Source organism: Pan paniscus, chromosome 17, assembly GCF_029289425.2.
Source record: "Pan paniscus chromosome 17, NHGRI_mPanPan1-v2.0_pri, whole genome shotgun sequence".
NCBI classification, from domain to species: domain Eukaryota; kingdom Metazoa; phylum Chordata; class Mammalia; order Primates; family Hominidae; genus Pan; species Pan paniscus.
In genome coordinates, this window is record NC_073266.2 from 62,127,868 (window position 1) to 62,155,144 (window position 27,277).

The 27,277-nt window shown below is 44.0% G+C and overlaps 1 protein-coding gene across 4 annotated transcripts in view; it reads left to right on the forward strand.

Moving 5' to 3' along the window:
• The window catches only part of SETBP1 (SET binding protein 1), a 387,029-nt gene that overhangs the window by 20,925 nt on the left and 338,827 nt on the right, over nucleotides 1–27,277 (forward strand). For all 4 annotated transcript variants that reach the window (XM_034943599.3, XM_034943602.3, XM_034943600.2 and 1 more), the window contains exon 2: nucleotides 181–838. In XM_034943599.3, the coding sequence (XP_034799490.1) occupies nucleotides 353–838 (486 nt within the window). In that variant the 5' untranslated portion in view covers nucleotides 181–352. The remainder of the gene's footprint in view (nucleotides 1–180; nucleotides 839–27,277) is intronic.

Below are 27,277 nucleotides of genomic sequence, written 5' to 3' on the forward strand. Positions count from 1 at the left end.
TTTCCCTCTGCTCTAGTAAAATCCAATTTGGGGATGTGCTTATTCTGGTTAGCTGTTTTTCCATCATTTCTTTTTTCCGGATGCCATAGATAAGTGGAAGGGGGCCTCTAGAACTTAGATTGAGTAACCTTGGGGGTCATTTTCCTTTCTGCCATGCCTAACTGTCTCTTTGCTTCTCAGTTGCAGATCTGATCTCTTCTGAACACCTCATCGTGTCTCCATCCCTGGGAATCTGACCCTAGCAACTGGACCACTTTGTTCTTGGAATTTTGGGTGTCCTCTTTTCTCACCTTTCCCTTTTCCCTTTTCCCCTTCCCCCTCCTGAGAACTCCGGAAGACTGTAGAGATTGTCATGGAGTCCAGGGAAACCTTAAGCAGCTCCCGGCAAAGAGGGGGCGAGTCAGACTTCCTGCCGGTCTCCTCAGCCAAGCCCCCAGCTGCTCCTGGCTGTGCAGGAGAACCTTTGCTCTCCACTCCAGGACCTGGGAAGGGGATCCCGGTGGGCGGAGAGCGCATGGAGCCAGAGGAGGAGGATGAACTAGGCTCAGGGCGGGATGTGGATTCCAACTCCAACGCGGACAGTGAGAAATGGGTGGCAGGAGATGGTTTGGAAGAGCAGGAATTTTCTATCAAGGAGGCAAACTTCACAGAGGGAAGTCTGAAGCTAAAGATTCAGACCACAAAGCGGGCTAAGAAACCCCCAAAGAATTTGGAGAACTATATATGTCCACCTGAGATCAAGATCACCATCAAGCAGTCTGGGGACCAGAAGGTGTCCCGTGCTGGAAAAAATAGCAAAGCCACGAAGGAGGAAGAAAGAAGCCACTCCAAAAAGAAGGTAGGAAGCCCTGTCTTATGGTTGTTTTTGTTTGTTTCTCTGTTTTTGCCATTTTATCCTCAACTTCTTAGGGTCTATTTATATATTATACTTGACTCTAGAACAACGTGGGGTTGGGGATTCAGACCCCTGCACAGTTAAATCTGTGTGTAACTTTTGACTTCCCCCAAAACTTAACTACTAATAGCTTACTGTTGACCGGAAGCCTTACTGGTAGTATTATCAGTTGATTAACACTTATTTTATATATTATATGTATTATATACTGTATTCTTTCCAGAATTAAGCTAGAGAAAACGATCTTAAGAAAATCAAAAAGAAGAAAAAATATATTTGCTATTTATTAAGTGGAAGTGCACCATCATAAAGGTCTTCATCCTCATCGTCTTCATGGTGGGTAGGCTGAGGATGAGGAAGAAGAGGAAGGGTTGGTCTTGTTATCTCAGGGGTGGCAGAGGCAGAATAAAATCTTCATATAAGTGGACTCTTGAAGTTCAAGCCTGTGTTGTTCAAGTGTCATCTGTACTTATCTACTCGTTAATTACCAAGCTCCTTGATGGAATATTTAGGGACTCAAGAAGAAACACCTCTGCTATAATCTTGGTATAATGTCTAGTTCTTTATCATATCTTCTGCATATCTGACAAAAAATAGCTAAAGAATTGTAATTTTGCAAAGTTCCTATTTATTGTATAACAGCCAAATGTCTGGGTCAGCTAAGCCATAACAAACTTTTTAGTATTTTTTTCTTTGTTTGCATTAGTTTTCATAGTTAGGAGTGAGATATTAAAAAATTTGAGTTAATCAGAACAGTCAAGAATTGTTAAAATCTCCTTTTGATTTCAGTCATTACTACTGTAAATCTTCCTAAGATGAATTACTCACCTGACTAAGGAAACCCAGTCTTTGTAGTAACTGAGACTCTCACAGAGCTGAAAAATCATCATTGTGAAAGCCAGTGATGAGCATTAGAACTGGAACTGTAGAAAAACAAGAAAGAGGACAAGTGATTGGCCTGAATCTCTGTCCAACACATCACGGACTTTTAAGATTGGACATTGACTCAACTTGGTTAGTTGTCATTTTCCTCCTAAAAGTCAAACATGGATGTGCAAAGTAGCTAGACAGGTGGTTGGTGGTGTCAATTGGTTGGGAATGAATGAGTTCATATTTCATTGAATTTATTTTATATCTTAGGGGGTTACAGTGACTTACAGTGACCTCCCTTCCTGTGTGTGGCAATCAGCTGTGATAGCAGAGGACTGCCTTAGTATAGTAAGTTTTTGTCTTCGAAAATCTTTGGGACTTGGGGATGGCTCTGGAAGAAGCCCTTTTGTTGACAGAGTTTTGGGGTTCTAGGTTGTAGGTGTTAATCATAATCTTTGTCACTCTCTCCCTGACATTTGATCATTTATTTGGGCTCTAGATATGTGGATCAGCTAAAAATGGCACAAATGAATGAACTTCTCTTCTTTATAGCCAGAAGATATTCCATAGCATTTCTGTTACCATTAGGTTTTTTTTTTTTTTTTTAGCTTTGGGGCAGTTATTTTCAATAAAACCACTAGGAATCATATTATTTCTTTAGCACAGGGCTTGTGTCCATCCTTATACCGGGTGTTGTGGCTGATTTTGTTGCATTTAAAATCCAAAGAACGGGCTAGAAGAGACTTTCTAGGGTGACTGACTCCTCACAGTTTGCCCAAAAAATCTGTCCTGGTTTCAAGACTGAAAAATCTGCATCCAGGAATTGCCCCAGTTCCTAGCAAACTGGGACGATTGGTCACCTTAGTTTAACATTTTGGAAGACAAAGGAAATTGGTTTGTTTTGCCAGAACATAGAGGTCGTGCTCTCTCCTCCCCCATTACAACTTTGCAGTGATTTCTGGATACTCTGTCGTGAAACCAAAGGTTTAATCTCCACACATACAGAAACTTCTGAGATTCATGCAAGAAAATGCAACAGTTCAAATCAGGCTCTGAAAGTGAGGCTTTGCATTGGAGTTGGGTCTCTTAAGATATGAAAATGAGTATCTTTGTTTCTGGCCATTGAGTTGGCCAGTTCTTTGTGTGTTGTTGTATTTTTGTGTGGGTGGGTTGTCTTGAGTAATGGTTACCCTTTGTCTCCATCACCTTCACTGCCAGGATTTAAGCAGCAACCCACAGTTTTGGGAGTACAAACCCAAATTCGCTGCCCTAAAAAGAGAATACATTGTCCTGATTAGGTACCACTTTTCCTAAAGCCACTGATTGTTCCCAAATATAGCTTTCTCCCCATTGGAACACACCAGAATAATGTTTTGGAATCTGTACCATCGGGATGATTTCAAAGCTGAAGTGTGCAGTAGACTTTGGTGCTCATATCTGAAGTTTTCAGGCTGGTCATTTTCACCCAAGAAGCTGGATGCTCTTTGTGGACTTTATGGGAAAGAAATAAAATTGCTTATTTGAATATGTGATTTGCCAAGTAAGCATTTTTATGCCTCAGCAATTGGAGGGGACAGAGAGGAAGAAGAAGGGCTGAAATTCAATGCACAGTGCTCTTTATGATGACACTGTGATGGGAATACCCTTGAAAACTTTTTAATTGTTAGAAGCTTGCTTCATATGGTACTTCTCCACCCTTCTTACATTTATTTATGCCTAGCACTGTTACTTTCCAGAAATGAATTAATAAAGCTATCATCACTGAGTCTCAATTACTTGATAGATGACAGGAACATCCTCTGATCTCTATGGGATGAGAATGTTAACTTTATTACCCTTAATTCCTGCTGTTTTGCAACCAGAGAGTAAGCAAAGGCTAAAGCTGAGGGTGAGATGTAGAAACCTTGCCTACTATGTGTGTGGAAAAGTTTAGTGGCATAAACTTGCAGAATTTACTTATTTGTATGAATGAGAAATATGTGATCAGTAATTTGGCTCAGAATGGATGAGGATGAGATTTCGTAAGCAACACACCAGCATCTAATCCTGAAATCACCTTCTGGATCTATTTTTATAAGTTGTACCACTCTTTGAAGAAGTGGACATGGAGTGGCCTCTGGGAAGCAGGTCCTACACTAGGAGCTAGAAAGGAAGCCCTGTTAAGCTGATCTTTGAGCTGCTAGTGATTCCTACTAGGGAGTCATCTGAATATATGTGCTGACTTTGAGCTGCTAGTGATTCCTACTAGGGAGTCATCTGAATATATGTGCTGACTTTGAGCTGGGGTTGGCACACTGTAGCCTGTGGGCCAAATCCAGCCTCCTGCCTGTTTTTGTATTGCCCTTGAGCAAATAATGTTTTTTACATTTTTAAAAGGTTGGAAGAACATCAAAAGAATAATAATATTTTGTAATATGTGAGGCATATGAAATTTAAATTTCAGTGTTTATAAATAAAGTTTTATTGGAACACAGCCAAGTTCATTTGTTTATGTTTTGTCTCTGACTGCTTTTTCTTATAGTGGCAGAGTTGAGTTGTTGTGACAGAGGTACTATGACCTTCAAAGATTCAACTATTTACTCTCTGATCCTTACAAAAAATGTGCATTGATCCTTAACTTAGGGTAAGGACATAGAGTTTCAGGATAATAAAGGTTTTGTTTTATTTTGTTTTGCTTTAATAATTCAGCCTCCAAGTTTGGAGGCTGGGGGGAATTAGGTGTTATATTATGTGCTGCTTTTTGTTGTTGTTATTTAAGTGAACCAGTTAATTTTGCTGAAGTCATTGCTTGACAGCTCCAGGCAAAGACAGCTTATATGGGATCCCAAATGATTTTCGTTTTCATTGGTATTTGAAAAAGAAAGCTCTGTGTGATAAGGGTAGCATGACTTACATATCATAGGCTAGTTCTCTGTGATGTTAACTCTAGTTATACATGGTCCACTGCTTTGGGATGAAGGCATATATGTGTAGCATCGTCAACAGCCTTGTTCCAAATTTTAAACCTAGGGCTAACTCTCCAAACTGGAGAAGGATTATAGATGGTCAGGGAACATCACCACTTAAGTGGTAAGTTGTGAGGAGGAGCCCATGAAAGTACTACCTCCCTGGCTCAAGGATGCACGGACTCTTCTAACCAGGATAGAAGTCTCTTTTCTCTTTCATATAAAACTAGGATAGGAATTGAGATGCTATTTGGGAGAGGGCCTATGATGGATTTACATGCTTTACATGAGGTGTGAAAGCAGCATTTGGTAGGAAGTAGAGGCTGAAGGGAGAGCTCAGAACCTACTTCGGGGCCTCCGAACTCTCCTTTGGACAGGTCTAATTTTGCAGATGGACCCCACACATGTAACTTGTTCTTTATCATGGGACCAACATGGTTGCAACTTAAACTTACTCAGGTAAGTGACTTAATAACTTACGCTTCCTCAGGTTTGCTTCTAGGTGATTAGATTAAAACAACAGAGACCATGAAGATGAGTCTCTGGAAGAATGTTCCAGTAGTGCTGGGCACAGTGGCTCCTGCCTGTAATCTCAGCACTTTGGGAGGCTGAGGTGGGTGGATCACTTGAGATCAGGAGTTCGAGATCAGCCTGCCCAACGTAGCAAAACCCCATCTCTACTAAAAACACAAAAATTAGCCAGGCATGCTGGTGAATGCCTATAATCCCAGCATCTTGGGAGGCTGAGGCAGGAGAATCGCTTGAACCCAAGAGGTGGAGGTTGCAGTGAGCCGAGATGGTGCCACTGCCCTCCAGCCTTTTTGGGTGACAGAATGAGACTCAATCTCAAAAAAAAAAAAAAAAAAAAAAAAAAAGAATTCCAGTAGTGACAGGGTTTTGAAGAGTTTCCAAGCTGGGCAAGGCTTAGCAGCTCTTCTCTTTCGTGAGGATGTTGGGAGTCAGGGACACCTGTCTAGATTCAACAGCAAGATAAGGGCATGGGAGTTCCAAATGGATGCCATACAGTGACTCAGGGTAGGAGATGTGGTGTGATAGTCTGACACCAAGCAGCTTTGTGAATCTGGATCTGCAGTATGAATTTGCTGAAGCCCTAGTTTCCTCACCTGCCAAATACAGGTGATGATTTCTACATGATATAACTCAGAGGAAGATTTTAGAAGAAAATGGATAATTTACAGAGCAAACATCATCATAATAACTCTGATTTCTTGAGCTACATGGCAGACCCTCTGCTAGCTGTTTTACATTACTCACCTTATCTGTTAGTCCTCATAACAATGCTGCCAGGCAGATCTTATTTATTTACAGGAACTTGAGGCTCAGATTGCTTCAAAGGAGGAGGAGCTGGAAGGGGCGAGGTTTTCCTATGAAGCCAATTCTATTAGACTCCAAGCAAATGTGTATTCCAGTCCCTTAGTTTCCACACCCTATAAAAGTAAAGGATTTCTGAAAGGTGAGGATCACTAGAGTGTTTTTTCCATACTTTCTCATATAGCTGGGGTGGCACAAGCATAATCTGGCACATTTTCCCTAATCTAAGTTTTCCATGGTTTTGAGAGAGTGTTCAAAGCTCACTAGTTAAAGCCCTATTTTTTTATTCATTGTACTTACAAATTTTATTTGCTTTTGACAAAAATACAACTTCTATTTCATTTCTTTGGATTTAATTTTTCCTCCTCTCCAGTTCTATTGGGAGATCTTATTTCCTCCTGTTGCAAGGACTTCAACCTTATACCCATCAGGTGCCTGCCATGGTCCTAGAAGCACATTCAGGATTTGTCTTGGTCTAGACCGTCATCATATGCCTAGGGAAAGACTCTTGTATTCCGTCCTGAGCATTCACAATCTGCTTTTGAGAAGCCAAATAAATCATGCACTTATTTCCTCCTTACACAAAGAGCAAACACACAAAGTATGGATAGGAAAAAAATTTCTTAGGTGTTGTTGATGGGAAGAGAGGTTGGCATTAGATTGCAGAGAGCAATGAATGTCAAATAAACGAGTTTGGATTTAATTCTGTAAGTAGCAGGGGTGCTCACAGGGCTTTGAATCAGGGAGAAGGAACGGTTGCAGGGGTGCTGGGGAACTTGCTGAGAGTGACTCTGTGTAGAGGAGCTTAAAATGGGAGACATGAAAGGGGAGCCTTTTGGTAACACAGTTTTCAGCAAGGAGAGATTGGTCTAGGGTTCTTCCCTTTTCCTGGCATGTCCTGAGAAGCACATTTCTCTCTTGAACTTTAATGGTTGTAGCAATTTTGTTTACACGTGGGTGAGGAGGGGTCTATGAGAGGAGGTGTTTGGCAGAGGGTGAGGGGTGGCTTGCTTTGCCAAGGGTGCAGGTTGCCTAACCTCTGGCTGCTGCACCCATGGTTTTCTTCTCCTCCACACAAGTGGGTGGCTCAGAGAGCCTTCTACCCTCCTGGTGGTTCAAGTGTCCTTCCCTTGCCATCCTATTTTGTCAGCACTTTCCCTGGTCACTCCCAAGTGTACTGCTTTACAGAAGACTTGGCCTCTCTTCTTCTGGGGGTGGGAATGTGGTGTTTCAAACTCCTGGGAGTATGAGCTTCTTCCTCCACAACACCCTCATCCTGACTTGGAGATGAGGTCTCCATAGCATTTCTACACAAGAGGTTGAATTTCCCCTCTTGTTTCATTTTAGTTTTTGTCTCCTGAGATTTAAAAACATTTTTAAGTACCACATTTCTATGTATTCATTAGAATGCCTGGAAATTTTGTTTCCTGATAGATTTCTCTCTGATTATGTTGTAGCTAAAGCAGCAGGGAAGGTGGGGAACGACCTTTTCTGCAGGGCAGCAGGGAGCATTGGACATGTCAGCTGAAAGTGTGAGGGAAAGAACCTTGGCCTTGGAGATGGGGAGCCCTGGGCACCGGCTCTGCCTCTGTGACTCACAATCACATTCGGCCAGCATACTTTACCTCCCTGTTTCTCAGCTTCTACATGTTCAAAAAAAAAAAAAGAGAAAAGAAAAGAAAAGAAAAAGATGAAGAAGAAAAACAAAGCAGCATTTTCCCTCTGAGGTCTTGTTTCTGTTCTATAATCTAGAAACTTTAAGGGCCATTCTGTTTCATCAGCAGGGCAAGTGTTTCTCTTTAAGAACGCTCATTACTATAAACAGATTTTTGACCTCTGTTTGGACCCACTGTTCCGTCATCAAATTGTTTCCTTTTAGCACGAAATGTCAAAAGATCTAAAATCATGGGAGCAAGGGTCAGAGCTGAGCTTAAAATGTGGTGATTTACCAAACTCGTGTTCCGTAAATATATTTTGGGAATATTTGGTTATCCCTCAACCCCGTCTTCTATTTTTCTCTTTTTTTCTTCCTGTGTTTGGGATTCTCTGGGGGTTTAAAACATGTAGCTTGGCTGTTTCCTCCTGGTTTGGTGTTCTCTTGTTTGTTTTTTTCTCTTTGGACCCCCCCAAGGAAGGTTTTTTGGTGAATTCTATGCCATTGAAAATGCATCTGGCAGAGTAACCAGCAAAAACCGTGTTCTGTTCAGACAGAAAGTCATTTATTCTCTGAAGCATGGCTGGTGTGCTCTGTATGTGAAATTCTAGATGAGGAATACAGGGTCTATTAGAAAGAGCCTCCACTCTGGAAGTGGATTAGAACTCAGATACCCTGATTCCAGGAACATGGTCTCTCTGCCTCTGGACAGAGACAACCTGCATAATCTTAGGCAAGACTTAACCTCTTGAAACGTTTCCTGACAGTTGGAAAATCAGGGATAACAGCAGCCCCTCCTTGTTGATGTCACTGTGGTGAGGTTGAAATTGTCTGTTGGGCACTTAGGACAGCCCTTTGCTTAGTATGTCCTGCTCTCATTGCTGCTTGGCATCTCTCCCTGCTGACCATCCATAGGAGCTTCCTTAGTTGAGGCACAGAGTGGGCACACAGTGATCTGCAGTGGTGCTGGGCACTTGGGAGGCCTGGGCTGTGTTGAATTATGTTAGCTGGGGGGCAGCACCAGTGCCTGATGTCTGATGCCTGGAGAAACTTCTATTAGTTGAGCATATCACTAATGATTTTTTTTTTTTTTTTTTGGTGTTGGTGGTAGGAATTGCTATACGGATTTATTTAGAGATAGTTCAAAGGTCTTTTATCTCTGTGGTCATTTATCTGCCAAACCAGGATTACTGCTGAGCACAAAGGATGACTCAAAATGAAAGTTTCAAAGCAGTGTCAAAGGAACCATCAAGTGGGGTTCAGCTGGCGGCTGCTACTCTTCCAGCATTTGCAAAGTCGGCCCCTCTTCCTCATCGTTGCAATTTTACATCCTCAAAAAGTCCTCTCATTGCTACATTGCTAGTTGACCCGCAGTTATATTTCCTTTTTTTCTTTTTAATAAAAGGCAAGAGAAACAATCCGTTTTTGCCTTTTCCTACCACATCTTTGACTTTTCTGATTCCTGCAAGTTTAAGTTAAAAACATCCTACCTTCAAGCTACAAAAATGCAGCACATCCCAGGACATCCCTCACCTGCTTTGCTTGTTTATTAGACACAAGTGGCTTTGTTCAGAAAGTTACTGGGAACCGCTAAGGATAGTCAAGGTGGAGAACACAGGGTGGGGTCTCAGAGTCTGAGTCCTTGGTTCAGGTTCCTGACAACATTAAATATAGAAAATACACAGCACAAGGCCTTGAAGCCATGCATTTTAGGAGTTTTTTTTTTTTTTTTTTGAGATGGAGTCTCATTCTGTCACCCAGGCTGGAGTTCAATGGCAGGTTTTCGGCTCACTACAACTTCCGCCTTCCAGGTTGAAGCAATTCTCCTGCCTCAGCCTCCCAAGTAGCTGGGACTACAGGCCCATGCCACCACACGCGGCTAACTTTTGTATTTTTAGTAGAGACGAGGTTTCACTATGTTGGCCAGGCTGGTCTCGAACTCCTGACCTCGTGATCTGCCCACCTCAGCCTCCCAAAGTACTGGGATTACAGGAGTGAATGACCGCACCCAGCCAGGAAGTTTCTAATATCTGCAATAAACTAAAAATTTGTGTTATACTTTGCACACAGCCGAACTGTTTTGGGGAAAGTGTTTCAACGGCATGGTCCTCAGAGTGACTTGACTTGGAAGGTTGGCACTAAGGCTCTGATCACTCCCCTATGGAGCCATCAGTGGCCAGAGGAAGAGGCTGCCAGAGAGGAGGGCAGGAGTTAAGTAGACCCAGGTCCTCAAGAGGCATACAGACAGACACAACATGCAAACACCTTCACTGATTTTTAGCCACGCCACGTCGTATGAAGTCTGCCTGAGGCTGAATTATATATTAACTGGTGGATCAGCGAGCCCCCGCTGCTGGGGGAGTGCAAGCTGAGGCCGCCATCTGAGTGCGTTGAACAGGAACACCCAGAGCCCTATATTGCAAGAGGTTTGAACTATGCAACTTTTTTCTCTTTTCTTTTCTTTCCCACCCTCCCTCCATCCCTCACCCATTCCTCCCTCCCTCCCTCCCCCATTCCTCCCTCCCTCCCCCATTCCTCCCTCCCTCCCTCCCCTACTCCTCCCGCCTCCCTCCCTCTCTCCCTCCCTCCTGATTGTTTCTGCTGCTTGGCTCTGGCTGTGGGTAAACTCCAGCACTGCAGCTTCATCTGGGAGACCCACAGCTAGTTTGCTTCCTTCCTTCCTTCCTTCCTTCTTTTCCTTCCTCTCTCCCTTCCTCCCTCCCTCCCTTTCTCCCTTCCTTCCTCCCTTCCTTCCTTTCTTCCTCTCCTTCCTTCCTTCCTTTCTCCCTCCCTCCCTCCTTCCCTCTCTCCCTTTCTTTCTTTCTTTCTTTGTTGCTTTTTTTCTTTCTTTTTTTAAAACAGGGTCTTGCTCTGTTGCCCAGGCTGGAGTGCAGTTGTACAACCATAGCTTACTGCAGCCTCAAACTCCTGGGCTCAAGTGATCCTCTCAGCTCAGCCTACTGAGTAGCTAGTACTGCAGGTATGCACCACCACATCTAGCTGATTTATCTTTAAATTTTTTTTTTTTTCTGGTAGAGATAGGTCTTGCTATGTTGCCCAGGCTGGTCCTGAACTGGCCTCAAGCAATCCTCCCGCTTCGGCCTCCCGAAGTGCTGGGATTACAGGCCACCAGCCTGGGCTGACTACACAACCTCTAGGGCACTTCACCATTTTCCATAATACCCCAGTGGATCTTGCCCTATGAAGGCAAGGGCCTCCCTGTATATCTTGAGTCTGCATTTCTCTCTGAATTCCCAGGTTGTTGTATTTTTCTCCCTGCCTGCCCCTTCTTCCCTGGGCCAACTTCCCTCACCTCCCCACCAGCCTGTGACCTCACATGGGAAACAATGGAGACCTTTATTTACTCTCAGAAGTCTGAGCAGTTCCCACCTTAGTACCTGGCCTGTGAGGCCATTTGATAATCATCATTAGTATCAAATGCAGGTTGCTTTGGTGTGTTTTCTAGACCTTGTTTATTGTGGTTCCCTCCCTCCCCCACCAGATGGTCGTCTTTGCCTCCCACAAGTTTCTAGCCAGTTTCACAGTGGGGGATAGGAGGTTGGGGGGTGGGTAGGAAATTCTTAAAAGGAGATAGAGAGCAGCTCTGTCCCTCCAGGTGGGCCACCCACCATGTCTTGCCAATAAGAAGCAATCATTTGCAAATATAAACTTGCCCAGGAGTGTGGACAGCCTTTTATGCCAGGCCAGTTAGTTCATTTGTTTAGTGTTGTTCATGAGAACTCAGCTCAGGAATTTCAGCATTTTTTACAACACACAGTACCCCTGCAGAACCAACTTAAAGCAGTAGCTCCTCATGGTGGATCATGGGTTTTGTAGTATACAGTGGGACTCTCCATGATCTCTCCATTCTTATCCTTTGGGGGCAGCATTATGTAGAAACTAACTTATTTGGGTGTGTGATTCTTCCTGTGTCATCAGGTTCCTGAACTAACCCAGTCTTCCTGCTTGATTCCTACCATTTAGATAAATGGCAGGGCAGTGTTTCTGATTGGGCTTGCGTGCTATTGGATCATGAAGGAAGCCAAGATTGGGAGATCCAGAAAGGGTCCTCGAATGAGAAGTTGAATTCATTGAGGACACAGGTGAGAATCAGGCATCTGGTCATTAGGCAGGAGAAGGCTGACAACAGAAGCTCTGTGTCAAAAGAAAGTCATAGGTCCACAACTGAGTCACACTTCCAAAATCGTGGATATTGCTAGAAATTAGAAGAGCCTCTGAGCATTTCTCTTTCAGCATCCCTCTTTTTTTTTTTTTTTTTTTGATACAGAGTCTTGCTCTGTCGCCCAGACTGAAGTGCAGTGGTGTGATCTCTGCTTACTGCAAGCTCCGCCTACCGGGTTCAGGCCATTCTCCTGCCTCAGCCTCCCAAGCAGCTGGGACTACAGGCGCCTGCCACTGCACCCGGCTAATTTTTTGAATTTTTAGTAGAGACGGGGTTTCACCATGTCAGCCGGATGGTCTCGATCTTCTGACCTCGTGGTCCTCCCACCTCGGCCTCCCAAAGTGCTGGGATTACAGGTGTGAGCCACCACGCCCGGCCTCAGCATCCCCTTAATGGAACAAAACACCCCTTTCCAACTCCCTAAGGCATAGTTATTTGACTGCTGCTCAAAGACCTTCAGGGAGGGGACGTGCCACCTTTCGCGGCAGCCCTTGTTTCAGAAAGCTCTTTCTTATATTGCACTAGGCATCCCTTTTATAGCCCAGATATTTCCAGTTCCTGAAAGTGTTCCTTGTATTCCATGGTTTCCTGGTGCCAAACCACCCTGGTTCCTGTGCTGGGAATACTAGTTTTTCAGTGTCTCTTCTAAAAGGTGTAAGTGGGAGAGCTCACAGAATAGAGTACAATACTGGGAGGTGACCTGGCCCTGCATTATGCCAGGGTATTGTAACCTCCTCTGTTCTAGACACAGTATCTCTATTAACATGACCCCAAGCTGTACCAGCTTTCTAGAAGCTATGTCATTGTTCATATACACTGAACTCAAGGTCAAGGAAACCTGCCAAACTAATATTGTCTTATGCTACTTTTGCTGTACAAATTATCACATCCGATAGTCAGTCGATTCTCTAGGCTAAAATTCAGGTGTTTGCATTATTATCATCTCTTTGTGCACAGTTCTGGGCAGAGACGTGAATCGAATGTTATACAGATGGTCTGGTTTGGGTCTAATGACTACATAGAAGGCACAGAAACAAGGCACTTTGAAATGTAGTTGCCCAACTCAGTCAGAAATCCTTTTCTATGTATTCTGTAGAGATACATCTCTAGATGGCTATCTGCCTTCTCCGAACCTGTTTTCTCATTTATATAATGACCTCCTTTATCTAAATGAAAGGGCTGTTAAGTGTGTGTTGTTAAAGGTAAAGTCTATTATTCTCAATTATGGTGTAAGCTCCCTGAGGACAGGAATTGTATCTTTTAATGTAATATTCACTTATTTTTATTTTTCCAGCCTAGATGTTAAACAAGTTCTTCTTAGGTCTTCTTTTTTTTTTGAGAAGGAGTCTTGCTCTGTCACCCAGGCTGGTGTGCAGTGGCACGATTTCTGCTCACTGTAACCTCCACCTCCCAGGTTCAAGTGATTCTCCTGCCTCAGCCTCCTGAGTAGCTGGGACTACAGGTGCATGCCACAACACCGGGCTAATTTATTTTGTATTTTTAGTAGAGATGGGGTTTTGCCACGTTGGCCAGGCTGGTCTCAAGCTCCTGACCTCAGATGATCCACCCGCCTTGGCCTCCCAAAGTTCTGGGATTACAGGCGTGAGCCACCGCGCCTGGCCTTAGCTCTTCTGTTCTATTAATATCAAAACAGCTCCTGCTTAGTCAGCTCTGTGTATTTTGCATTGGTAGTTAGAAACATCTGAAATCTTGTGTCTCTCGGGGTGTGTGTATGTGTGTGTGTGCGCATGCACGTGTGAGCGCTCTCCTATCCAGATATACTGTAACAGAGCTGAAGCATCTTAATTCTAGAAGTACCTACAGAGTTTAATGGAGTTTTCAGCCTAAGTGCTGTGTAGGGTATAGAAAGATGTTGCTAAGAAGTATTGATCTCAGGACATTTAGGGAAAAACCCAGGGCACTGTATTTAATAAGTAACTGTCAAAATATGTGATCCAGATGATAGTGCATGGTGTGGACAATCACATCTGCCCAGCACCTTGATAAAGTGTACTCACATCTGCCCAGCTGTTCCTTCTTTTGGGTTTGCTCTTCGTATAGTTAAGCAAAGTTGTTGTTATTTCTCCCTGTTTTATAAACTGGGGAAAGGACTCTGAGGGTTTAAATGGCTTGCCTGAGCTTACAGCTAATTACTGAGGTTGGTGGGGTGGGGGGTGTTTGGGACTCAAACCCTCAGGTCTCCTGGTTTCCAGCAGTAGGAAGCTATCTTCGAAACATTCCACCCTGCCTTGCCCTGCTGGGGCATCTTTAAGAAGAGAATAGTTGAGTCTCTTGAAACTCACCTGGTTGTTTCTGCTGCTTGGCCCCGGCTGTGGGTAAACTCCAGCACTGCAGCTTCATCCTGGAGACCCACAGCGCCTTTCTTGACTGCCCACAGCCGTATCCCTGCTAGAAAACACTGGGCAGGTCACAGCGGCAGTGAGGCGTGGTACGAAGTGATGGGCTGGCAGCAGCACAGGGCTGTGGGATAATAGGCTCGCTGTGACTTAATCCAGAAGTTATTTACAGGGTATTCTAAAGTGTCCTGGTTTGGACTGAGAATGTGGGATTCAGCTGAGGCCCTTGCAAAATAAGATTCCATGAGCGCTGACTAGCCTGAGGCCTGAGGGGAACAGTTTCCCCAGTCAAGAGTTCTGGGTCCAAGTCCCTGTTCTGCCTTTAACAAGTCCATCTGTGTTTGCTCATATTTAATAAGGGAGTCATAATGTCACTCTTCTTTCCACATTATTCTGAAGATAATCTGAGCCAATGGCTATAAAACAGTTCTGAAATGTTAACAGTGCAATGGAAATAGAAAGTGTTCTTTTTTAAAACTACTGTATAGTAGATTTCCAACAAACTATCGTTGCTAATTAAACTTTTCCATCACTTTCTTCAATATCCTTTTATTCCCTGGCCTCTCTCCTCCTCTGCTCTTAATAAAGCCCCCAGACGTGGCTGTGATGGACAGCAGCTGCAGGTTGGAAGTGGGCGCGTCCAGATACCCACCACATGGTGTAATTGCCCTTTGTGAAATTCTGGGGTGAGAGGTCAGCCCTCTTTGCCCATCTTTGTCACTTCTCAGTCATCTGTATCCTGGTGGCAGTTGTGTTATCCCAGCATCCTTCCCCTACCCCCACCTTCCCTCCCTTCTCCTGGAGCCCAGGAAAAAACCATCTGCTGAGTTGGCTTTCAGAAGATTTTTTTTTAAATACCAATTTCCCTTTGTTCCGAGGCAACCTCCAATCAGGGCTGGTGTCTGCTGGGTTTGGCGAAAGGCTGGTATTGTGTTTCATGCTCCCGGAGGAAAGGTTGTCCACTTGCTTTTCTTTTTGATTCGATTCCCTGCCATTCTGCAGGAGAGTCAGTGGTTGCAGCTGCTGCTGTCAGCTGTAAGTGGGGGATCCCCTTGTTTAAGAACCTATACGTTAATCCCTTGGCAGGAGGAGAAAAACAAAACAAAACAAAAAAAAACAGGGAAAAAATTAAATCCACCGCTGACAGAAGTTTTTCTTTCTGTGTCCAACCTGCCCCATAAGTCACACCCAGATCCTACTGCTTGCTAAAGGTGAGGCCTTGCTGTCCTTGGAGGTTTTCTTGAAGGTTCTTTGGTGTCCAAGCTCTTTATGTTTTCTTATTTCTGAAAAATGGGAACTGTGTATCAGAAGCATAGGTGAGTCATTCTTTTTGTTTGTTTGTTTGTTTTTGAGACTTAGTCTCACTCTGTTGCCAGGCTGGAGTGCAGTGGTGCGATCTCGGCTCTCTGCAACCTCCAACTCCCAGGTTCAAGTGATCCTCTCACCTCAGCCTCCCAAATAGCTGGGATTACAGGCATTTGCCACCATGCCCGGCTCATTTTTGTATTTTTAGTAGAGAAGGTGTTTCCCCATCTTGGCCAGGCTAGTCTTGAACTCCTGACCTCAAGTGATCCACCCACCTTGGCCTCCGAAAGTGCTGGGATTATGGCATTAGCCACCGCCCTTATCCAGGTGAGTCATTCTTTTGTGGAACCCCTGAATCACAGAGAAAGCCAATTGGCTGTGCAGGTTGCTTTCCTGGACATAACAACAGCTGCCGTTTTGCTACTTAGAGGAGCTGAGAACTTTGCCAAGCACTTGACACACATTGCTACCGAATCTTCCCCACAACCGCAATGTGATGTTACTATCCCCATTTTACAGATGACTCAAATGTGGCATAGAGAGCTCCAGGAACTTGCCCTGGGTCTCAGAGGCAGCCAGGAGGTTGTGATACCAGTGCCACACCCTCTGAGCTCCGAGGCAGCCACCGTGGCTCCTCATGCGGTGCTCAGGCAGCTGAACCCAAGGCTGGAATCAGAGTTTCTCACCTCTGACTCTGCCTTCTGGAAAACCAGCAGAGAGGTGTTTTTCCGGTCCTTCCATTAATCTCTTTGTAAAATGAGACCACAATAGCTAGATGCCAGGGGAACGAGAGAGACAGTTGGGTCGAATCTTGAGAAAGCTGTATAAGATCTGCTCCCAAACTTCACGCTTTTGTCCTCTTTTTCTGTCATGTTCCACAAAATTGATGAAACTTGTCTCAACAGATTTAGGATGCTCAAGCACATTCTCTCAGATTGTCTTCTGACTTTGCAGACACAGGGCTCTGCTGGCCTCTGGCTCTGCAGGGTCTGCCCTCACTGCACATACTCCCATGTCTACTTTGGGGCCATTGCAAGGGATTGGCCCTTTACCAACAAAAGGGTATATTTTGATCCTTTATGGTGATGAGAGAAAGGGTCAGGGAATGAACATATGATGAATGCACTAAATTGGTAAAAATACATGAAATCCAAAAAGCTGTTCTTAAACACACCATTTCTTCCCTCCTCTCACTGGTGGACTAAGCCTGTGACCCAGAGCACTGAAGGACCTGAGGATTCCCTTAGAATAGAATATAAAATAAAACAAAGATAAGAGAAAGAAAAGACAGAGATAGAAGGTCAGAGAGGTTGAAGTTTTCTCTGTTTCTTCCTCCTAAGGACATAGAATTTTTCTAGATGACTTAAAATGCATATATGCATCTGTGTGTGTGTGTGTGTGTGCTTGTGTGTGCATTTTAACTTCTTAAAATATGTCATAGGTTCATAATAGTGTGGATTATAAGAAATGTAGCAACTTTACTGAGTAATGAACTCAACTTTACTCCTGAAACTAATAGAGTTTTTGCTCAGCACTTTACCATGTGGAATGATCTGGTTTTTAGTAAATGCTGTCTCCTGTTCATTTTTGAATATAATCCAGATATGAAAACAAGTCTTGCCTGAAGCAATGAGGGAGAAATAGCAGATAGGATCTAGAAACACTGGACTAGGTGAGGGAGGTTTAAAGTGATGGATGCCACAGATTGGGTAGCAGCAGGTGCAGGGCAGACCCTGGACCTGGAGTCAAGAATGGCCCTCATGCTCAGCCCTGCCGGCTGATTCATGCTGCACCTTGGGTTAGCCAGGGTCCCTCTTCAGAGCCCAGGGTCACCAAAAGCTGCAGATCCCAGAGCTGTGAGAGCAGGAGGAGCGGGAGAAGTGTCAAAAACAAAATTTGATTTCAGAACAGTGGGCTTTACTGAGTCTGAGAAAGATGTCCTAGTAGCAAAGAGAGAGAGAGAGAGAGAGAGAGAGCTAAGCTGAATGGAACCAGGATGGCCCTGCTGATGCTGCTTATCCACTTAAACTGCTCTCTTCCTTAGCATAACTGAGTCATTCATTCATTTATTCACTCATTCAACCAAATATATTTTCTTCAGTAACTCTTTATTGCATGCCAGGCAGTACTATGGAGATGTAAGTGGGTATTGTCCCTCAGATGTTGCGAGTGGGGTACCGTTGTCTATTTGACTCATAAGCTGCAGACAGAAAGCTGTCTGTAGTTCTGGCTCTGGGGCTTTTCACAAATGTTTGTTGCTTCACCCAAGGTATTGGCAGCTTCCCACTGGTATCAGAGCTGCTGCAGATACTCTATAAGCAGAAAGCGCCTCGTAATATCTCAACTAGGACAGAGGATGTCAGAGCTTCTCAAAAAATAACTTGTAATTGACCGATTAATTTGACTGAGTAATAGGGACAGTCTGTGCCTAATTGGAAGGAAAGTCAAGAAACACCTTCAAGCAGAACAAGGTGAGATGTTAGTTGAAGGCTTCCATTCTGGTGTCTATGTGAAGACACATGGGGTTTTATGGTACTGATATATTTAATCTATGGGATGTCCTTGAAAGTCCCAGCCTAGGAAGAGGAAGGTAGAATAGTAAGCTTGACAAGAAACCTGAAAAATCATGCGTCACACATTTTGGAAGACGGAACAGAATCCAAAAAAATGTAGCAGAGGAAATAGAAGCAGAAATCTGATAAATTAGGGGAAGGTCAAAACACCTGAAAGGCCCAGTGTATTCGGGCAAATCAGGTTCAGAAGTGGAGGCCACGCGAGAGCTGACCACTTCATGGAGGAAGGTAAAAACTGCATCCGAGAGAGAATGTGTGCAAGGGGTGGAGGGCAGGGGAGTGGTAGGTGCGTATGGGCGGAACCAGTATTTCAAGGTCTGAAGGGAAGGACTGCCTTTGAAAGTCTCCATTAGTTCAGATGACCTTTTCCGAGAAGGAATGGAGAGTACCCTGGAGGAGCCTGGTCTGTGATTCTGGGACCTTTTCAAAAATGCTTGTTGCTCCTCCACCCAAGGTACTGACAGCTTCCCACTGGTGTCAGAACTGCTGCAGATACCCTATAAGCAGAGAGGGGCTGCTCCAGTCTGGCCAGCTGTGCCCCACTCCACCTCCAGGGAAGAGCAGGTGCTGAACTTCTGGATACCTGCCTTTCCTTCTGGCTTCATTTCTAAATGACAGCTGACCTTTGCTCCCTATTTTAGACTTGCAGCAGATTCCTCTCTGGCTGGGCCCTGATTGCAGGAGCAGCAGTGGCCACTTCTGCTCATCTTATTTAACACTGGGAGATAATTGTTGGTCCTTGGAGCTTGTCATCCTCAGAAGACAGTCCAGCTGTGGGGGTCAGAGGTCAAAGCACACAGCCTGCTGGCAGTGGAGGCAAAGATCTGGATGGGAGGACAAACATGTGAGAAGATGTCAAATCTGGAGAGCATCCGGGGACTCCTCAGGCATTTGTGTCATTCTGTCCTCATGATTCTCTGAGGACCTCAGCTGAAGAGGGTGGCGCGCATTGGTTTGCATGTTAGAGAGAGTGCACTGTTGTGTGCTCATACACATATGTGTGAGCATGTATAGCCTCTGGGATGATAGATATTGCATACAATCTGATAGAGCCCTGGCTTAAGAAGCAAGAATTTTAGTCTCTCTCCCTAACCACCTGTGTTTCCTCACCTGCCTCTTGTTCTCAGAGGTCACCTCTTGAAATGAAGGCCATGAAGCAGAAGACACTGAAGTCCTTTCCAACTCTGATATTCCAGGACATCACCATAGAAATACCTATTCCTATAACTAACTAAGTATTCACATGAACATGATTATGTACATGTAAACAAATTTTATCGAATCAACAGTATAGTTTTCTCAATAGCCGCTGCTGTAGGTATCCAACATATATATTTGAGAAAAAAAGTAGACATATTCAGCTACACCTAGTATGAATGATGCCTGGGAATGAAGAGAGGAACCACATGGGCACTTGAGCAGGTGACAGGATGCAGAGCCATCGCTCCCAGTTTAGACTGACTTGTCTGGCTTTTGGGGAAGCTTTCCAGTGTCTACCTTGTTAGGGAGGTTAGGCCCACGCATGGTGCTTATGTTGTACCCGATGGTGGAACGTGTGAGAGAGTACAGGGAGGGATGGAGGAAGAAGCTTGAGTGGGCCTTGAAGAAAGCATAGGATTTAGGTGGGAGGGAAAGGGGTATAGGGAGTGTGCTTGAACATTGTGCAGAGGGCAAAGTGCTCATGGTGGGCAGCCTTGACCTGCTGGACTGCAGAGTTGACCTGGAAAATCTGGAGTGGAAGCTTCAGTAGGCCAGATCAGACAGATTTGACTTTTTCCTACGTGCACTAAGAAAGCAATGGAGCCCTCCAACCCCCCCTCCCCCCCACCCCTTGGGGAGAAGGGAATGAGGGAATGTGCAGAGAGATGCTTTAGGACATCATACTGCGTCCAGCATTGGTGGGGAGTGAGCCCAGAGACTGGCTAGAAATTGATGGCAGCACCCAGCGAAGGGCATGAGTGGCCTTGAGTTCTGTCATCACATACAGAGAAGAGGCTGAGAGAGCCTTCTGGGACGTGGAAAGGAGCCACCTCTAAGGTCTCTATTCTTGTGACCTAGAGAAGTTCAGGTGTTTTTTTGAAGAAGTAATTGATTTCTTTTCTTAAGAATTCATAAGCATCTTACTGACACTTATTGAAAGCTGACTGGAAAGGGCCTTGCATGAGGAAGAGCTCTGGGTATGCACAAAGGTCCTGAATCCAGCCTCTGTCTTGGAGTTTTGTTTCCAGGAGTTATGCCTCATATAGGAATGCACAGAGGAAAGACTGCATCAAGTGTTTCTTCCTTTGCTGCATAAAGCCAAAGTTTACTTTCTGTATATGAGGCCAGTTGTAACCCATCATGTGAGAAGGTTTGGATTTCATCTGATAGGTTCACTGTCTGTTTCTAGTCCATTTTGTTTTGTCTATTCTTTGCCACTCATTTCTTTTCTGCTACTGAGTTCTCCAGCTCGGCACGGGACTCCATAAATCTCTTCTTTTCTACCCCTTTCTCCAAATAAGGGTTTTAGGGAAATGGTGTAGGTGGGTCGGGGGCGGGGGAGAAGTCAGCATATGTTTGCTTCCACCGTATCTCCTTTTAAATCTATGTTACCCGCTTTAAATATGACCCATTCACACTGTGGATGAACGAGTTGCACTTTTTCTGTGTTGGAAAGGAACAAGAATGCATATGGCCATGAGGGGGACTTTTCCTTACCCTCAGAAGGTGGGGGAAGAGGGCAATGGTGTGAAAGAATGAATTAGTTCTGGCAAATCTTGTTAGTGTCCATTGTAAGCAGAGAAGCTAACTAAGCCATCTGTGGCCACTTGCAAAATTGTTCCTTGTTTGTTCAGGCTCCCCACCGAAGCAAATCTTTGTGGCTTCTGATAATTTGCATATTGTCACTTGTTTGCCAACTAGAGGGTATCTGGACATGTGTATGTGAGAGGGCTTCTGCGTGGACATGCATGTGTGTACCGAAAAGAGCCCAGCATTGGTATGACATTGACATAGATGTTTGGGGGGGCTGGATTTGACTGGGCTCTAAGCTCAGTAGGAGAGGAAGGAATCCTGGGAACCTGTTTATATTATTTTGGGATATTCCTAGTCATCATCTCCGGTCGCCTTTTTGTGCCCCCTTCCCTTGCTTCTCCCATGAGTCCCCTGCTGCCCTACCTTCTCACACAATTTTGCCTCAATTCTTGTGCTTAATGGGTGGTGTGTGTGAGCAAGAGGCAGAACGTATTTAGGGCAGCTTGTTATAAGCTAAGGGAGATGTTAGAGTAGTATTTGCTACCAGTGGATCCTTCTATGTCAAAGATACTATTGTTTTGTCTCAATTAATTCTACAGTGTTTATGGGGACCTATTGTAGACCCTCCTGCAGAGCAGCAGTATTCGGGTGCTGCAGCTGTCTAAAGGCTGCATGGCAACCATGATTTCTGTCTTCCAGTGGTGAGCATCACGTGCTCTGTGGATGGGATGAACAAAATTCGGGAGTACGCGCATGAAGGGACTGGTTATTGGGTTCTGATGGTCACTAAAGGATTCCCATCTGAGTGCTTGTAGAAGGCTGATGATTGTGAAGGGCATGTCATCAGGACGGTTCTCTAGTAGGCTTCTAGGATTCCAGATTGGCCAAAGAAAATGGTAAATGCAAATCTGCAAAAATTAAACAGCACAAATACTGTTTCTTTTCATCATCACAATATCCTATGGGAAGGATAATGTAATAGGATTAGAATCTAGGACAAAAATGGGAGTCCTTCTGAGTTTTATTTTTAACAGCACCAATAACTAATTGTATGACATTGGTAATTTAACCCATTTAGGCTGGAGGTTGAAAATTTTTGGGTGTGAAAAATCAGACCTTGGTGATGACCTTGAGCAGTAGGATATAAATAACTCCCACAAGCTTAGTGTTCCAATAATGGAACACTAGGCATAACTGGGTTAATTGGACAAAATTTCCCTACCCCTTAATTTCTCCTTTGTGAAGTGGGTAATCTTGCCTTTTCCTTCTCCTTCTCTTCCTCTCACTTCCTTTTATATGAGACAAACTCTGCCTATAAAGAAAGTTGCTGCTTTCATCTCTTCAGAAGTCCTCTTTTTATACTGTCAGGGGGTATTCTCCATAGCTATTTGAGAGGGTCACACTGTTTTTTATTGCTTGATGGATACACACAAAGAATGTTAAAGCAGAAAGAGACCTTGAAGATCATCAGAGCTGTCTTCCCTTCACAGATGAGGACATAGAGCCCAGATCAGTGATGTCTCGTGATTTGTTCAAGATCACATGGCAATCAGCGACAGTCGGCGGGGGGAAAAAAAACAACACCCTTTTTAGTCATCACAAAGCTGAGTGCTAAAAATGAGACAGGAGACTGAATTGCTGTGGCCGGTCATTGCCACTGCATGGGAGTCTGCCCCAACTATTTGCTTGGCCCATCTTATTACAGTTTGGCACTTCTTTCTTGAACCTTCCTGAACCCACCACGCCTTTGCCCAGGATAATCAGATAAAGGGGCCTTTTATTTCCCAGCTGCCCTGTGCATGCAGCATTCAGAGAAGAGGGGCTGGCAGTGGGGGTGGGGAGGGGAGAAAACATTTGTCTTTCAATACTGGCCTGACATGAAAGCTTCACTGCTGGGCATTTTGAGAACCCAGCTAAATAATGGTCGCAGCCAAGACAAAAGATAAAACTGACCCACTAGTTATGCAGTTACTTAAACATGATTTACCCTGCATAATGCTGCCTGGGACCTGAGGGTCTCGTTTTTAACGAGCCAAGAGACAGCACTATTAATTACATGGGAAGGAGTGCTATCAGAGAGCAAACTAGTCATTGCCAACGAAAAAGTCCTGAAATATTCCACGCCTTTCTCAAATACTCACAGAAACACCCAGAAGTGGCACAGCTCACATGTTGGTGGACACAGGCAAGGATGGGGAAATGATGAGTCCCAGTGGTTCTAATGTTGGATGTCACAGGGCTGGGGGTTTAGCTAGAGCCAGGGAAGTTGCAGTGGTTAGAGGAAGTTGGGACAGGGGTTTAGAAGCAAATTATCTTGTGGTTTGGCTGAATGTGAATGTTGGGAAAAGTCAAAGAGGAGCTCTGCATCTTACTGCTCTAGCGGACATGATTTCCATTTTATTTCTGCATCTTACAGCCAACCCCTGAGCCTCTAATCTCAGTGACATGCCCATTTGAGGGAGTTAGGATATAGGGTGGGGGAGGGGAGCTGGCCTAGACCAGAGAAGAGGCTCTGAAGACCAGAGATAGGTAAGTGAGAGTGGGAGTCTGTTTACAGGTTGTCTCTCATCCACTGTGATATGTTAATTTTTCTGAGCATCTTTTGATCAGATAAGCAAATCTCAGAAGCACAGCTCTTGTTCTGATTGCTTTAGGGGCATCACTGTACCTCTTGTGGTTAAACATAGCCTGTGACACCAGCCCTGGAGTGGAGTGTCTGGGCTGGGAGGATGAGAAGGTAAAGCCTAGAGGATTTGAAGAGGACAGGGTCAAGGGTTAAAGGACAGGGGTTAGCAGCAGGCAAAGGCCCAGGATTGAAATATTTGCTGAAGGCTGACAGGCAGCAGAATAGAGGCAGACAAGTGGCAAATTCCTGTTTTCTCCTCTAATTGAGAAAATATTTTGAGTGGTATTCAGTCAGACTACATAATGAGTGGGGGTGGGGCTGGAAGTGGAAAGAAAGAATATGAATGAGCAAGAATATTATTAAATTACTGCAAGAAGCCAAAGTGTGTGCAGAGTTCAAGGAGCTGTATGAATGTGCCCTCCTTCCTTGCTTCCTAATTTGGGATGCACAGCATTCATTTCTTCACTCACTCATTTAGCACATGGTCACTGGCAATGGGGGTTTACTTTCAAAGGAGGGTTTAGTAGCTGCCCATAGAGTTACCATCAGATAAATGTAAAAGGGGCCAGTTTTCTCTCCCAAGGCTAGGGAGACACATAAGCAGGTGATTGCAACACGTGAGACTCCCATCTTGATGCTGTTATTGTTCTTTTCTTTTCAACACCTAAATCTTGTAATCATCTGTATCTGCTCACAGTTTGGGGAATAATTTCATATAATTTCACATCTAAGAGAGACTATGAAGTGATTCCTGCACTAAGTCTGGCTATCCCAGGGCCTCTGTTCTTAATGAGTTACCCTGTACTGTCCAAGGAATTGTGTAGCAAAACTGGGTTGGGGGGTGTGTGTGGAGGGGCAGAGTCTGGGTTTGGGGAAGTAGTTAGGAAACAAAGCAGTTATGTCTTGACTCAACCATAACCAGCCTGCCCTTGCTTGAAAGATACGGCTTTCATATTTTAGGAGCACAGGTTCATTTTGTTTTCTAGGCTGACAGTGAATAGCACTGATGGTTTATTCACCAGGACCTTTCCTGAATTATAGGGGCATATAGCTGGGAAGGCCTTTAGGGTCATTTTGCCAATAGGAACCCACAGAAGTTAAGGGTCATCCTCCCGGTGCTATGTGAGGTTGTGGCAGAGCTGGGACCTCCTCCCCCTCGGTCCCCTGACTTCCCAGCGGCTCTGGGTGTGCTGTCACCTCTTCCAGGAAGTGATGACTCAGATTATTTTCATCAACATACCTCCCCCCTCCAACTCCGTTTTCTTCCCACAGCCACCAAAGCCAATAATAGACTAAAGCAGTTTCAGTTTTAGACAATTTCCTTTTTTACTTAGAAATCTATGGTTAGAAAAGGGTGTAGGGTGGTAATAGTGGCCAGGGGTGGGGAGGGAGGCATGAGAAGCTTCAAAGGGGTGGGCATCTCCTGGCTCTCTGGTGGCCTGGATGGAATTAGAACCAAGAACCTTCATATGACCTTGAGTAGATCTCTAAAAGATTCCTTCCCTCTGAAGTTTTTTGACTTTTAAGTTCAGAAGGGAATTTCCTTTCCACCAATTCAGGGACCATTCCTAAAGCTTCATGAAACCCTTACATAATTTTTAAACTTTAACAACTAACTCATGTGAGTTGTTACACATAGCTTGTAAGTGACATTTCAAGCCTTCTTGATTTTCATTCCAACAGTTCTAAATACATAATACATTCTTTTCAAGGAAGGTAGGGACTTTGTTTTGTTGTAGTAACTAAAGCTGGCAATCATTGAAAGAGATTATGAATTATCAAATAATAATACTTATCTCTTGAGTTCTGTATGGGAGGCACCAATCTAAGCCTACTACCTGCAAATGTATATGTAATCCTCCCCAAAACTCTAAGAGGTAAATCTTACTGTTCTCATTTTGCTGATGAGTTAACTGGCATGGGGAGGTTGAATAACTTGCCAAATGACATCTAGAGAGTATATAAAAGAGGTAGTGTTTGAAGTCCAGTTAGTCTGATTTCAAAGTTCATATTCTTAAACACAAAGCTATATAGGACCGCCTCCCATTTGCAGATTAGAGGTCATAAACTTAATAATATTACTTTCAAATTTCATCACGTGTTTGATTCTAAGTGACATGAACTTGAAGTTTATTAAATATGTAAAGTACACAAAGACTTCATAAAGGCCCTATTTTTAATAAATGCCTCAAGCCACACAACTGTGTGCTTCATTACATAATTTGTTTTTGTAATAATACATGGAGAAGAGCCCAAGATGAAAGGGCTGGCTAAATTATTGTGTGTCAGTTGTGCACACACTCTGTTTCTGTTTTTCATTCTGGGATCAACTGGGGAGATAAATCCATTTGCCATTGATCTTACCATCGTGAGAGTGGAGTGGTTATCAGAGGATCCTGGAAAGTTTAAAGCATTATCCAAATGCAAAATAAAAGAGGTGGACAGCTTTTTATTTTTTTTTTTAACACTATAAACATGTTTCAGTTTTGCTGTTCAGACTCTTCTCTCTGAAGTCCTTTTCCATAATGTTCATTTGGGTAACTAGCATTGGAACATTTGGATAACTCAATGTTTGAGCTCTCTGGGTGAGTTGCATGCATTTGACTGAAATATTTGATCACTGTGTGTGTGTGTGTGTGTGTGTGTGTGTGTGTGTGTGTGTGTGTGTTGATACCCAAATAAAACAAACTCTTAAGGTTTTACTGTCAGTGTCCTTATTTCTGCCTCTCACTTTGGGGTGAGAGATTAGGATAAGTGATATCTGCAGAGGTTCCTGTCTTGAGGCAGGGCCTTCCTTCTCATTTGAAAGCATCTTAAGGATTTGTTGCTGAATGCCTATCTTCCTGTGGTTCACAAAGACGCATTCAGATGACATTCTAAACTTGCTGCTTTCACGGCAGCCTTTTCAGTGAGTGGCCAGCATCACTTTTCAGTGTGGGGGGATGGACAGTAGGTGGACACTGTCTATGTATGAGCCCTGTAGTAAGTTGCCAACGCAATGGTTTGAGATGTCCAGAATGTTCCCTTCAACCTCAAAGGAACAACAATCATTTACGCATCCCCTACTGTGTCTTCACCAAGCTCTCAAAACACCTTAAATATGAAATCTCTACCACCATCATAAAATCAGATTCTCGAAGGTGAAAGAGAATTATCCTGACATTCCTCACAGACATTTAGCCAATCTCCTTGGTGCTTTGTGGGTGGCCTTTCTATTGTTGAACACTTCTGGGCTGAGATGCTGCTTCCCTTGTTGGGTCAAAGTAATCCAACAAGTAATTCTTCTTATAGCCCCCACTTCTTGGTCTTATCTAACCCTCAAACACAGAAGCTGTGCTAGAGAGTTAGTGACACTTTGCTCAGAACCCAAATTAAACCCAGAGCAATTGTATCCAATAAAAAAAAAGAGACTGAATTTGAGGGGAGGTCCTTACACGTACCATTTATCCCCTGTTTTCTCTACCGTCACTTATTAGGTTCACTCTGAAGAATTAATGAAGGCTATCTCAGGAAGAAAAGCAAAGTCTTCTCTCATTTAAGACTCACTACTTAGAAATATGCTAATTCTGAGAGACAGAATAATGCACTTCTACTCCATTGTGATCATTTTTGCACAGTTTGGCTACTTTATTCAAATTCCTGTATTGTACTGTCTGATTTATTCCAGAGAGCAGGACAATCAAGAGGCAGGCAGAAGTAGAAACCTTCTGGAGATTTAGCAGTTATTCACTGTCAGAGACTGGTGGTTCTCAGAGCTGATCATTTCCCTGGACATGATCACGTCTCCCTGTGCTAAGTTTATTT